At 38.8% G+C, this 15,241-nt stretch overlaps 1 protein-coding gene across 1 annotated transcript in view; it reads right to left on the reverse strand.

Moving 5' to 3' along the window:
• MYH15 (myosin heavy chain 15) overlaps window positions 1-15,241 on the reverse strand; it is a gene marked incomplete at its 5' end in the record, with an annotated part of 95,347 nt that overhangs the window by 27,018 nt on the left and 53,088 nt on the right. Inside the window, 6 exons of the mRNA XM_083361353.1 lie at window positions 2,707-2,833; window positions 6,107-6,496; window positions 10,215-10,305; window positions 11,223-11,368; window positions 12,283-12,459; window positions 13,819-14,061. Coding sequence (XP_083217479.1) covers window positions 2,707-2,833; window positions 6,107-6,496; window positions 10,215-10,305; window positions 11,223-11,368; window positions 12,283-12,459; window positions 13,819-14,061 — 1,174 coding nt within the window. The remainder of the gene's footprint in view (window positions 1-2,706; window positions 2,834-6,106; window positions 6,497-10,214; window positions 10,306-11,222; window positions 11,369-12,282; window positions 12,460-13,818; window positions 14,062-15,241) is intronic.

Below are 15,241 nucleotides of genomic sequence, written 5' to 3' on the forward strand. Positions count from 1 at the left end.
TAAATTTTGCTACTTGAGGCAAATATTCTATCAGTTCAGATTATTCTAAAGTAAGATTGCCCTTCAGACACAATGGGATGGTCTGAGATAGTAAATTGGGTGTTTCATGGTACAAAACATTTGCAGGCTGGCTCAGACTTTGCCAAAATTGGAGTTATGTTAGGAAACCAAGAAGTCCTCTGGTCACAGAGAAAGCAAAGGAGAAAAACAATGTGATGTTGGACTGAAAAAATGCATAAAAGTGAAGCTTCAGGTCAATGCATAATGCACATATAGTAGCAGTGCTAGTCAGGATATTCAGTTTCATTACAAATGCATCTCCATTGACTTCTACCATACATGAATACTTATTGCAAACAAACAAATTCTTGCATGCAGAAACTGAAACAAAGAGTGGAAGCATGGTTTAGTATTTCTGTTTGGAATCCTTAATCAAAAACCTCTATATAAATTCATAAACCAGTGTCCAGGATTCAAAGAGCAAACCCTTTCCCTCATCAAATGGTTTTGACTTTATAGAACTGCTTTGTGGGCATTAAAGAAATGCAAGTATTCGATGCATTCTTATTTTGAATAGTATTTTGCTTTTAAAAAATTATTAAACACACTAATAAGAACTATCTCTCTAATAGCCAAGTGGGTTGCTATGGTATTCAGGACAAAGAGTTCAATTTTAAAAGCTGAATTTCAATTAGCAATAGTGTATATGATAAAAAAGTATATTGTTCGCCTATTTAGATGCTCAGCTATGTAGAAACTTCAACAAAGACAGTATGAATGCTGCCCCTAGCCCTTTCCTCACATTCAACCAGAATTCTGAAGAGCATTTGTGTTATGTATGCAGGCACCTGCATAGCAACAGCCACCAGGGGGTGTTGGCCTGAACAGTTTTTGGCAGGAAACCCAGTTTCGGCGAGAAACCTAGGGCCAACCCCATTGGCTGTCCGCTTACCTGACTAGGTATTTAAGGAGGCCAGGTAACCCTCATTCCCCAGTGGGCCATCCCCTCCAATAAAGAGCTGAACTCACACTCTGGCTGGCGTCTCTTTCTTGCGTCGGACCCACTACACAATAATTTGCGTTTACTGTGCAGCCTGCTCTGCACAGAACTCTGCTGTATTAGAGTTTAAATTGCACTTCTTGCTTATTCAACAAATTCAGCATTTTCCCAGTCCACTGGTAAATGCATAGAGCAGTATTTCTCAACCTCAAAACCTCTGAGTTTCTTGGTGGGGGGTGGGGGTGGGGGTGGGGGAGGTGGGGGAGGAGAGATAAAGTCAACATAGCTTAAAATTGCTAAATTAAGAAATACTGTCATAGAGATTAGGATAATATAAATAAGAGTTGTCTTATGGGCAAAAGGCATGACATATAAATTTAATAAATAAATAAAAGAAAAGATACCCAGGCAAAATGGAATGGAACAAAACAGAACAGAATAGAATAGAAGGTAGTCCTTCTAGAAGGTTGCAAAAGATGATCACATGACCCCAGGACACTGCAACCATGATAAATATGGACCAATTGTCAAGCTGTTCTGAACCAGCCCTCTTCTCGCACCCCTAATCAAAAGAAGAGTCTGGAAAGCGTCCAAGACCAAAAGGCTTCTGCCAAGTGTTAATTACACTGTTACAAGAATACAAGAGCTTGACTTCTCAAATGGAAAAGAGTTGCTTTCAGCAACCAGCCCCTCCCCAAACACTCCTTTAATAGAGAGCTCAGGGCGTGGTCTCCCTGTGCCTCCTCCCGAGGAGTCCCATAGCCTTCCTTTGTTTGTCCCTGCTCGACTGCCTCCTGCGTCGGGCGTCCTTGAACAGGGCCAGCTGTGGGTCATCATCCTCCGCACTCTCGGGCTCACACAGCTGAGCAGAGGTTCCCGGCTGAGGACTCTGCAAAGTCTCCAAATCATCATCAGCCGGTTCGTTTCCCTCCTCCCCCACATCTGAGTCCTCCGATACATCGGAACCGGCTGTCGGACCCACAGGCTGACCCTGAGTCACAACACAAGCATCTGAATGTAAATCACTTGACCATGGGGATGCTGCAACAGTCATAAGGGTGAAAAATGGTCATAAGACACTTTTTTCAATGCTGTTGTAACTTTGAACTGACACTAAATCAGCTGTTGTTAGTCGAGGACTAAGAATAGAACAGAACAGAATAGGATAGAATGGTTTTATTGATTTAGTCATTTGAACATATCAAAAGTATAAAAGTGATACAAATATAAAAGTAGATACAAGGAAATCAATAGGACATGTTCACAGTAAGTCGCCAGCCTACAGTTAATTTCAGTCTGATCTAAATATTCTGTTTTCTTTGAAATAACCTTTGATACAAAGAGTGCTGTTTTATTAGTGACATGCAAGTTTGTTCCCTGCAAAAAGTAAGACATCTTCTCCCAGGTACCATTTTTTAAAGTTTTTAAATAAGAATCTAAATAAACTGCCCTTTCAGCAGAATACAGTCTGCAGTCAAAAGGCATGTGTCCAGTGTCTTAAACAGCTGTGCTCCACAGAGTCTTCCTTCAAGTCAAACTCCATGAAACCTCCCATAACTTATCATTGTGCCTAGTTGTTTAAAACACTCTAGAAAAAGCTGTTCTGAGATGTTGAGATATATAGGTTGAGGCAGATTTGTGTTGAGAAAAAGTAAGATATAACACAACAATTAATAAGAATTGTACAGAACTGTCCAATAACTTACCATTCTCAACTTGTAGCTTCCCTTTCTGTGCAGTTAGATCATTTATCACCCGAGTCATTTCATCCACTTTAGTCTTGGCCTCACTGAGATGATCTTCAAAAGTACGGCAGAGTTTTTCTGCATTTGCCTAAAGCAATAGAATAAACTTACTGTAAGAAAGGAATATATTTGTTGTTTTAATGCTTTCTAGTGCATTTTAATGGAATATCTGACAGCTGCCTAGATTCACTTCTGGGGAGATGAGAGGCATACAAGTTTAATAATAAATAAATGAAATCTAAATAGAATTTATCTCAGTCAGGCTAAACCTATACACCTTGGATACTGTTAAATTTGGCTGGAAGAAATTAAAGTAGCATACTAATAAATATTTAACTAAAAGAAAAAAATCTGACTCGATATTTTTTTAAATTATTATATAATACAAATGAGCTGATTCTTAGTGAAAACCTACACATCTAAAATGCTAAAATCTTTTAATAATATGATTTCAACATTTTTATACTTCCATCTACAAAGATAACCTTTTGTTTTTTTCAGATTATAATAAAAAAATTGCTCCAGCATTGTATCAACCCAAATTATTACTTTCCCTAATCAATATTTTACTGGAATTATATCCCCAAAAGCAAACATATAGGAATATATGATGACATATGAAATGAAATAAATCATTTAATTAATAATAATTTGGAATTATTTGACTGAATTCATGAGATAAAGTATCTTACTTAGACAATAATATACTTCTGTGAGTTTTAGACATTCTTTTAGAAACTCTTGTCAGTAGTTGGAAGAAAAAAAAATACCCTTAAGGAATATTTTACAATTCTTCCACACATCATTTATTATTAAAGAAAATGGAAGTTTTTGTGAAGAACATGATGTGATCTTATAATACCCACTTCTGTCAAAGTCCATAAAAGGTACTAGCTTAAAATTTCTGCAAACGAATTCAGAAAATGTCAAAGTAGTTTGTGCTCACTATTTTAATACTAATTTAACAACTGTTTCATTTAATAACTAATGTTTTAGTGACTAATTTAGTGACTAGTTACAATGGAGGTCTATAAAAGAAAGAAAGCTGAAGTAAGATCTGAAATTAGAATTTTGGATAGTGAAAAAAAGGTAATATATTCTCTCTCACTTTGTGTGTTTGTGTATATACACACACATACACATAATACATACTGTATAATAGTAACATGGCACCCAAAGATGAGCAACTGAAAGAATGCTTGGGGCAGGCTATAGATAGCTGAAGTGGCAAACATTGAGAAATCCTACCAGTGGCTGAAAAGGGATGGACTAAAACAGGGCTTTTCAACCAGTGGTACGGGTACCACCTGTGGTACATTGGCACCTGGCAGGTGGTAGCGGGGGAGGGGAATGAGCTGAACCGGTGGCAGCACCGCACAAGCCTGAGTGAGAGATGGCTGGAGCTGCAGGGCTGTCAGGGCTCAGCAGAAGCACCAGGATCAGCACTTCTTTGGGGCTGTCAGGGCTCAGTGGAAGCACCAGGATCAGCGCCAGGCTCCAGCTGGAGCTCAGCACTGATCCTTGTGCTTCTGCTGAGCCCTAAAGAAGCACCAATCAGCTGGAAAGCAGCACTGATCCTGACACTTCTGCTGAGCCTAGAAGAAGCACCAATCAGCTGGAATGTTGCAGCATCTCCAGGGTCTTGTGATTTACATTCAGCTGCTTGACAACTGATTCATATTTATGATGGTCTCAGTGTCCCAGGGTCATGTGAAGTGACCAAAACCTGCTGCAACAACCCAGCAGATGGGGGGAATAAAAACCACCCCACCTCCGCTGCCAATCCTGAACAGAAATGCTCACAACAGTGAAAACCTCGGACAGGAGGAAGAGCACCTCTGGGTGGGCAGGCAGGTGTCTTGCTCGGCTGTGGCTTGGGGGGCACTTTTTTCAGGGCCATTGTCACTTTGAACAGTCACTAAGCAAACTGTTGTAAGTTGAGGACTACCTGTACTTCATCACTTTTTTTCCTTTTTTGTGTGTGGGGGGGAGTTCATCAAGTTTTTGACACCTTGCTAGGCAACTGGTGGTACTTGGATGTTGCCATATCCTAAAAGTGGTACAATGAGTGAAAAGGTTGAAAAGCCCGGGACTAAAAGACAGCACTGAGGGCACTGATCATAGCAGCAGAAGAACAGGCACCAAGCACCAGAACCGTAGAAGTAGAAGTCAACCACATTAGACAGGACCTGAGGTGCAGACTATGCAGAGAGGTCTCAAAGACAGTCCAACATATAGCAGGGTGTAAGATGCAGGCAGCAACAGAACACACCGAGTGGCACAACTAAGTAGCTGGAACTGTGTCCAGGAACATCTGTACAGTGTATGGGCTAGATCCCCCCAAGTCCAGGTGGGAAATTACACAGAAAGTCATGCATAATTGGAATAGAAGACAAATGTAATGTATGCAGCAGCGCCAAGTGACAGCAACATCAGGAAGAAGGAGTATGGGAAGTTGGAGAACTACCAGGGCCTGAAGGAGGCACTGGAGAGGATATGGGAAGTAAAGATCAAAGTAGTCCCAATGGCGGTAGGAACACTTGGGGCTGTGATTCCTAAGCAGGGAGAGTGACTCCAACAGATCCCAAGCATAATAGCAGAGCTCTCTCTCCAGAAGAGTGCAGTGCTAGGAACAATCAAGATCCTGCACAAAAACCTCAAACCCTCAGGCATCTGGTAGAGTAGTGGCCGCCAACCTTTTGGATTCCAGGGACTGGTTCTGTGGAGAGAGGTTTTTTTCCCACAGACCGGGGGTGGGAGGAGATGACATGGTTTTGCATGCTGCCTACATTCCTTGGATGGGGCTTTGCTTGTTTGTGTGGCCTGGTTTCTGGCATGCCATGGCCCCATGCCAGTCCATGGAATAGGGGTTGGGAGCCCCTGTGGTAGAGGACCCAAGATTGAGAAAGACACATATTATCCATAGGGGTTATAAGGGATTTTTTTTTAAAAAAAATGTATGTGCATGTGGGGGTGTTACTCTAACACAACATAACATTTCTTGAAAAAAACAGTTAGGAGCAGCAGTGTTCACAGAGAGTCCAGGTGGCAAAAAAGTCAAGATGGAGACCACAACAATGTGATCAAAACCCCTTCCTTTTTTTATCTGCATCATAACCCATGTAAAAAAAGGAAGTTGGACATTGATCTCATAGATCTGGTCACCATGTTGACGTTTTGACCCTCCTATAGCTCCCCACCCTATGGAAGGATTATACTTAAAGTCTATCTATATCTCTGTATCTACTGCATCTACTGCATCTACTGCAGAGATATAATTTAATTTAAATTAAATTAAATTATATCTCTGTGTCTCTATAGATCCCCATTCAAACTTTCACATTAGATTGATGGCTTTTACCTTTCCCTTGACCAGCTGCTCCATGTTGGATGATAGATCATCCACCTCTAACTTCAGCTCACTTTTCTCTTTCTCCAGTTTTTGTTTGACTCTCTGCAAATTGTCGACTTGTTCCCCAAGTTCTGCCATGCTGTCCGCATGCTTCTTCCTTAGAGTAGCTGCAGTAGCTTCATAATGCAAAGTGGCTTCTTCAAGGTCCCGTCGTAGTTTGAGAAACTCTGCCTCACGTTTCTTGTTCATTTCCAGCTGTGCTGAAGTAGCACCCCCAGCTTCCTCTAGTCGCTCACTCAATTCTTCTAGTTCTCGAGCCAGATCTGATCGCTGCTTCTCCACTTTCGCTCGGGCAGCCCTTTCTGCTTCCAGTTCTTCCTCCAACTCCTCTATACGGGCCTATGAGACAGATTAAAAAACAAACTTCTACACAGAGGGCAATACTTATGTATTCTACTTATATATACTACAAGGGACGTGGTGGCTCAGTGGGTTAGGACACTGAGCTTGTTGATCATAAGGTCGGCAGTTTGGCGGGTCGAATCCCGAGTGCCGCGTAAAAGAGTGAGTGCTTGTTACTTGTCCCAGTTTCTGCCAACCTAGCAGTTCGAAAGCACGTAAAAATGCAAGTAGAAAAATAGGGACCACTACGGCGGGAAGGTAACAGTGTTCCGTGCGCCTTTGGCGTCTAGTCATGCCGGCCACATGACCACGGAGACGTCCTCGGACAAGCGCTGGCTCTTCGGCTTTGAAACAGAGATGAGCACCGGCCCCTAGAGTCGGAAACGACTAGCACGCGTGTGCGGGGGAACCTTTACCTTTACCTTATACTACAAACTGTATATATAACTTGAATGTATGCCTAACTCTGAATCTTATTCACAGTTCTTTCTTCACTTAGTTGAATATGAATCTGAGCTTCAGGCCTTTCAAAATTCTGTACCAACTTAGTTGGCTGAAAAATTGGGTGAACAATTTCTTTGACTTTCTTGAAAGAAAAGAGAAATCCTTCAACAATCTATTAAGGGCAAGGCTTCCTCTTAACCATGACAGTACACCACTAATCAAAAAGCCCCAGGAGGTGATTCCTTTATAATGGACTTTCTTGGGATTTATTGATATGTGTACAGCTTGGGAGGCTGCTGATTGCTGACTGCACAGTAAAATGGCAGGATACATAGAGCTCTTTTGACCACCTCTCTGTTCAAAAAGTGCAAATATACCACACACCATTATTGGAATTATCTTCTCTTTTATCCTAATTTTTAAAACACAAAATCTATGATCAGACTGAAAGAGAACCAGAAGATAAAAATGCAGAATAATATTCCGCATTAGTTAGAATATTAATTGTTGGGCTAAAGCCACCATAGCAAAATGAGGCCAAGGTATCTAAGTTTTATCAACCCCAGACAGCATTGTTACTGGGATGACAAGAGCTGCAGTTCAACATATAATTGGATAGGGAAAAACATAGAGATATTAAAATAAGGGTGAGTGTTTGATATGTATTCTGAATACATGGTGAATTTACTATGATTCCACCTGTCTGGAAAGGTAGTTTTGTACCATTTTCCCATGACATCAGGCTGCAGTTGTATTTGAAATTATATGGAATATGCTACTCAACTTTGAAGGATCTATTCTAACTATGCATAGAATTACTCTAAGGGCTACTTGAGATGCAAAAATCCCAGTGTGTGAAAGTAAACTTTGATGGAACTGGTAAACACACATTTTTAAACGTAGAGTGTAATATGCCCCTTTAAAATTCAAAGAAGCATGAATTATAAGGTAAAGAGAAGCTCTTATCCATGTTTTGACTCTGAACTAGAACTGTCAAAACGGCTTAGCCACATATTCTACTTCTGGGCAATGAGCAAGTTGCAGCATTATTAATGGCACTTCCTATAACCTCCCCTCCAAAGAGAAATGAAAACTAACTTTGGCAGCTGTTAAACCAAGATGATCATGCAGCCTCCATAGATCAATAGCTAAGGGGAGTATTTTTATTCCTGGAAGAGTTTTGCTCCTGTACAAATTCAATGTTGATGTCACATATCAACACAGTTCATGTTGTCTTCCTCCAAAATACAACCTTATTTTGTAATTCACCAGCCACTGTATACTTATAATCAAGGGTATTCAGAGAGATGTTTTTGTTTTTGCTGAGAATATCTCCCCCCCCCCGCCCAATTCACTTTCTCTCATATGTCTTTCTTTCCAAGTTCCTCATCTACTCTTTTATGACTGCCAATCCAGCAACTAAGTTATCCTATTAGTTGGAACCCCTGCAATTCAGGAAGGAGATTTGAAACCTGCTTTTCTCAAGTGATCAATAGTACCTTTGAAAAGTGCAAAATAAAACTCAATGAAGTTTTATCTATGCTGGAGAGAATAAATACAGGTATGTGTACTGTGAAGGGAATGAGTATGGTTCTCATTCTCCTCACAGGAAGTGAAGAGCACTCCCTTTAAAACAGTGTGATGGACAGCTATTTAGATCTGTGAGGAGCCCAAAAGCTGCAAATTATATAAATGGACAAGCTATAATTTTGGATTTCCTGAGATTAGGGGAGGTATCTGGAGGACTTTCTTTCCAAAATGGCTACAGTCTAAACTATTTAGAGACAGCTTCAAAATGGCAGAAAATCATACAATCAGAGCAGGCTCTCTAAAAAACAAAAACTGGGAAGGCTGTGGCTCCAGTTTGCATCTCCTGTTCTAAATTTCTGAAATGAAGAATTGGATGTGGGTTCACCAATCATGGATATCCTTTACAGCACATCTATCATTTATGTTTAGACTTTGGATGAAGGGATATATGTTGGGCACAGGAAGCGATAACTAATTTTGATTTGCATTTATAGCCAGGCCATGGAAATGATTATTTAAAGCCAGCTGGCATTCTGATGGTGCAACCTTCCTATTTAAATACCTAGGTATTTCCATGTTTATAATTTAATCATTAAATCCTCCATAAAGGAAGAAAAAGTGAATAAAATAATATGAAATCCAGAACCCTTTTCAACATTAGATGGATTTAAAAGAAAAATAGATGTACTCGTGAAGTAATAGTTGGAACCTCTAGGTGTGAGAAGACACCATATGGAGATGCATTACCTAGAACAGGGATCTCCAACTCCCAGGCCATGGCTCCACTACTGGGCTGTGGCCTATTTGGAACAAGGCCATGTGAGCAGCGTGCCAGCATGCCCATGCAGCTCAACTTGTACGAGTTATGGGCCAGCATGCATGCACAGGTGTGTGCAGCTCAACTTGCCCAAGTCGACCTATGCTTTCGTGCACATGCACACTGGCCTGTCCCTCATGCAGTTCAGTTCCCTTCTCCCCCAGCCACCCTGACAAGCCACAAAGGGTGAGGACCGCTGATCTAGACCACCAACAGGATATGAATTTTTAAACAGTATAAACTTTGGAAATTCTATAATTTGGACTCCCGATTTATGAAGCAACACTAGAGTTAAGAAATATGATCTGGATGTTTTCTGTGGAATCTAACTGAATCCAGCAAAACCTTTCATGCATCGATGTCTCTAATTGGCAGAAATTCATATTGAAAGGTACTAAAGTGGTTCATAAATTGTATCAAGCTATGGCCATTATTTTCAAGGAGATCCTAAGGATGAAATAACAGAAAAGACGCCCTAGGGTATCTCTGGGAAAGATGAGGAATGAATCCAATCAAATATATGTTAGAGCCTACATTAGGGATTATATTCTTATCATGTCTACAGATAGCTTGTTATCAGCCCTATTTCAAGTAAAAAATATTCTAGACCTCTGAAGTGGCTAGAATCCACTCTGAACCTTTTCTGTCATGTTCCCTGTCCTCTGAAAGAGCATCACCCAACTATTGAGGTATATAGGTTGACCTATATAGATAAGAGATTCTGGAAGTGTGGCAGTGTACAAATTTAATAAATAACTACAATAATAATGTTTATTATTATTGGATGTTTTCCCTTGGTATAGGTTATTTTTTCATATAATGAACTTTGTTTTTATGTGTGAACCATTTAGATTCACTGTTGACTTATAAATTGTAAACAATTACCAGCTCAATGGAAGAAAATAAGAATCACTCATTATTTACCTGAAGCTCTTTTATCTTTTTTTGGAGCTGCATCACTATGGCCTGTTCATCTTCAATCTTAGAGTTCATCTGACTGATTTCAAATTCTTTCCTGTTAATGCAAGAGTTGTTCAGATGTGGTGGAATATAAGACTATTCATCAGAATGGCCTTATTGCTTTCTCAGCAGAAATGCAGTTTTGGAAGTAATGGCCATCATTACTGTTATTTATCAAGATTTTTTTTAATAAAAACTTAGTTGTTAATGCAAAGTTTTTAAAAAGCCTTATCTTATTTCTTGATTTGCAAACTAAGCAACCCATGGATATTGTACTTTTAATAACTGATAGTGGGTGAAGTTGGTGAGTATACTTTGTGCTACACTTTGATCTGCTGCCAAATTTGTTGTAATAAAAGAAACTATAGCAGATCAGGAGAGGAAAATATAAAAACAGAATCCTACAACACAGAAGCTTTGTTTTGTCTTGCTACCTATTATTAGTGAGGTGTAAAATTTAAAAGCTCCCAAGATAACTTTGTAGGTAGAAATAGGTCCCCTGACCCTGCTTTTTAAAAATCTTATTAGCTATCAATTCTCTACCTTTCTTTCCCAAGCTATCCCACTTCTGTTATATGGAAGTTTTGACTTACTAGTCAAACATATCCACCAGGCACATATGACAAAACCTCAGGGGGAATGACAAACCTTCAGGTTTTGGCTGCTTTCCCTGGATCCAAAAATGCAGGGAACTTCCAAGTACCCAGCAGTTTATATTGTAATTTTAGGTATGTGCAATTATTTCATGTAATTGGTAATTACTTTCTAAGTTTAAAAGTGAATATAAAGGGGAACCCAAAATTGTTTATACTAAAAAGGCAGGTCCTTTCTAGATGTTTTGGACTTCAGCTTACATCTGTCTCATTCAGTATGGCAAATTGTGAGACACAAGGGATTGGGGAAATTGTGGTTAAAGGCATTGGCTTTTCTTTCTCTATGTTACCATATCAAACTGAATTATTAAAAGCTTACTTCTTTAGCTTTTCTTCAAGTTGCAGTTTATCATTCTCTAAATCCATGAGACTTTCTTGAGTCAGTTTCAAGTCTCCTTCCAGTTTTCGTTTGGCTCTTTCCAGATCCATTCTCACTTTCTTTTCTTGTTCCAGAGAACCTTCAAGCTACAGACATAAAAAGGTAGAAATGAACATTCAATAGTTCAAGACTTCAAGGAACTATGAATTCTGACAGTATGTTACAATTAGTTGCAAATGTTATAATAAAGTATAGAAAGACTATAGGTAAAGGTAAAGGTTCCCCCGCACATGCGTGCTAGTCATTTCCGACTCTAGGGGGCGGTGCTCATCTCCGTTTCAAAGCCAAAGAGCCAGCGCTTGTCTGAGGACGTCTCCATGGTCATGTGGCCGGCATGACTAGATGCCAAAGGCACACGGAACGCTGTTACATTCCCACTGTAGTGGTCCCTATTTTTCTACTTGCATTTTTACGTGCTTTCGAACTGCTAGGTTGGCAGAAGCTGGGACGAGTAACAGGCGCTCACTCTGTTATGTGGCACTCGGGATTCGACCCGCCAAACTGCCGACCTTCTGATCGACAAGCTCAGCATCCTAACCCACTGAGCCACTGTGTCCCTAGAAATACTATACATCATGCTAATACATAATGTGGATTGTTTGGTTTTGCTTAACATACTGCATAAGCCTAGCTATTATAATTTATAACCCATCACTTCTGACTAAGCTTGATGAATAAACATGTGCATTCATGATTCACATTAAGCCATGTTGAACTGAGAGGCTTAGTAACTGGTTTACTTTAAGTCATTTTTCTCATGGCAAAGAATGGGTTTGACATCAATGCTATTATTCATCAAACACCCAGACAATCAATTAAAAAGCCAAATTTTATTCAACTAAGTGACTCCAAGAACTATTGAATAAAAGATCTCATCATTCCAGAACAACCTGGTAATATTAACCCAGCAATGATGAGAGTTCTACTCCACTGTATCTAAGGGCACCAGTTGGATAAGGTTAATCTAGATAAATCAACAACAACAATAAACCAAACATACATCATCCACTTGTTGCTCCAGTTTTACTTTAGCCTTGCTCAGAGTATTGACTTTATCCTCTTCTACTTGCAGATCATCTAAGGCCTGTTGATGAGCTTCCTGTAAAGATTTCTTTTCTTTTGTGAGTTTGCTTATGGTTTCATCCAGTGCTGCCATTTCTTCTGTTAGGTTTTTAACCTAAAAATGAAACAGAAATAAGTATAAAAGTCAAGAACTACTTGCAGAGTCATTGTAGTTAAAATGAATTTTGACCCTTGTTTGTGAAAACTACTGTACAGTATATATATAATGTACTTCTGGTTCATACGAAACAGACATATTCCTTTTTGAGTATGCACTCATGTAAATTGAATCACAGACATGCCATCATATGAAAAAGGAAGAAAAATATCTTAGATCAGACATGTCAAACTCGCAATGTCATATGACATCACGTATCGGAACTTTTTCCCCATTGCCGGCAATGGGGTGGGCACGGTTTCCTCGTGACACGTCTGGCCCGCAGGTCAGCAGTTTGACACCCCTGTCTTAGATAAAGGAGTTTTTTTGTTTAAAAAAACCCTCTAGAACTCCTTATCAAGGGCAAAGCTCTAGTGATCCAAACAGGTTGTGTTCAATTGAGCATTCATTACTCTTGGAACTCCATCAAATTTTTACAATGAAAAACACAGCTTGAAAAACCTGGGCTTAGAGTATTGGAGCAGAGACAGTTCCATATCCAGGTAATAAAATATGTTGTTCGAAATAATCTGCATAACAATTTTCAACACTCAAGATGTCATAGCATATAATGTATCCTCCAGGCAACTGTGGATGTGGCCAATACCTGGATAGGAAACTCTGTGCATGGAAAATCTTATCTACATTATTTTAGGTTCCATAATGAAATAAATGTTTTATGTGTGTGCACACATTTGTGTGTGTTTGTGTGTGTGTGTGTGTGTGTGTGTGTGTGTGTATAACAAATAGTCAGGTACTGCATTTGTTTATGTGAATGCTATCAGGAAATAACAGAATTATAGATCATTTCTATAGGCATAGATATCAGGATGACAAAATAAAAGGAGGAAATAATGTAATTTATATAGATTCTGTTCATCCATATATTTTCTCTGAAAAATTATTAGACCTTGAGTTAGCAAAATCCGTAAGAGAACTATATATGTCATCAAAAACATCTACAGTATTCAATTTCACTGGATGTAATGAAGATTTAATGTTATTCTCTGTCTCCTTTTAGCACACCATGTACAATTTTATGAAGTTATGCTTTCTTTTTTCTAGTCTAAAATCTCCAACTGGTGTAACCTTTTCCCATTGAGAAACTGCAGCTTTCTGAGGCATAGTTCAAACTGTGGGCATTTTATTTTTGATTCATTTTACTTTGAAATTTACTTTTTTTCAAACGGACAAACATTCGCCTAACATTTTCATTAAGCTATCGGCCATGATCCAAATATTCCTTTCCTGACTGTTCAGCATATCAGCAAACAGTTAGACCAGGCTGAGTTTTGTCTTAAAAAATATTAAAAGTACCTTATTTTCTGTAGCATGTTTTTCTTTCTCAACTTTTGCCAAAGTAATTTCAAGGTCATCAATATCTTTCTTAAGCTCAGAACATTCATCCTCCAGCTTTCTCTTCTTGGATGTCAACTCCGAGTTCATCTCTTCTTCATCTTCTACCCGTTCAGTCAGTTCTTTGACTTTGGCTTCCATCTGGATCTTAGATTTAATCAGTAAATCACATCGTTCTTCTGCATCTGCAAGGGTATCTTGTTCCTGTTAGAATTTGCAGAGAATTGTATTAATGGCTCCAGAAAATCTATTTACTGTAGGTAACCAATCAATAAATTATACATTTTAGAATTAAGTGACAAAATTGCAATCTAGACTACACACTACTTTAAACGCATGCTAGGTGCAAGAGATCATTGCAAAGAACTAGATTGCTTTGTGTTCTTGGAAAATATCTGACCAAGGTCTGGATAGATGAAAAGTGTTCACACTTGGCTTTTAAACTGGTTCTTTATTAACACATTGAAAGGACTAGACTATATAGTTTCATGTGCTCAAAATTAAACTTGTTTAAACTTTTGGTTGTTGTGCTTTATTTAGTCTTAGCAGTCTATGTCACTGGTACATTGTTGAAGTTTTAGGCATGATAGATGGACAACGGATCTCTTCCACTGCTGTTATCTTGAAATTGGCATTAAGGGGAAATATGCTTTGATTTTAGAGGTATTATATGGAAGTTCTAGTAATAAAAATCTGTGGCTTCACTGAAAAAAATGGGACTAAGAGTAAGAATAAAGCACACAAAATTATTGACAAGTACAGCAACCTACACAATGAAAATATTGAAACAGTGGTTAATTTCTGCTTTTTAGGATTAAAACTCTGCAATAAAGAAAGCAGGAATGGAAAATATGCTACAGACTTGTACTTGGTAGGATCACAATGAAGACTTGAAAAAAGATTTTCAAATGCTGTCATGTTTCTGTACCTACAAAGATCAGAATCATATAAACAATGGTTTTAATGTGATACTTTATGGAAATGAAAGTTGGACTTTGAAAAACGTAGGATAGAAAAACGATTGATGCTTTGGAATTGAAGTAGTTGTAACAGACTCCTGGGGATACTATGGATAGCCAAGAAAAGAAATGAATCTTTAAATACATCAACCCAAAGTTCTCACTCGAGGCACAAATAACCAGACACAAAATATCATACTTTGGACAGTATGTGAAGACCTAGCTCTCCAGAGAAATCTAGAAAATATGAAAAAAAACCAAAAAAGTGAACAATCAGCAGCAAGTTTACAAGATTCAGTTACAATAGCAATGTGTGCACCATAAAAGACCCACAGAACCGGTCTGGGTTCAAATCATCCTGCAGATAATGTATGTATCTAGTCACTAGATTTAACAGTAAACTGGCACATAATAATCAGACATAC

Source organism: Vipera ursinii, assembly GCF_947247035.1.
Source record: "Vipera ursinii genome assembly, chromosome: 4".
Lineage (NCBI taxonomy): Eukaryota > Metazoa > Chordata > Lepidosauria > Squamata > Viperidae > Vipera > Vipera ursinii.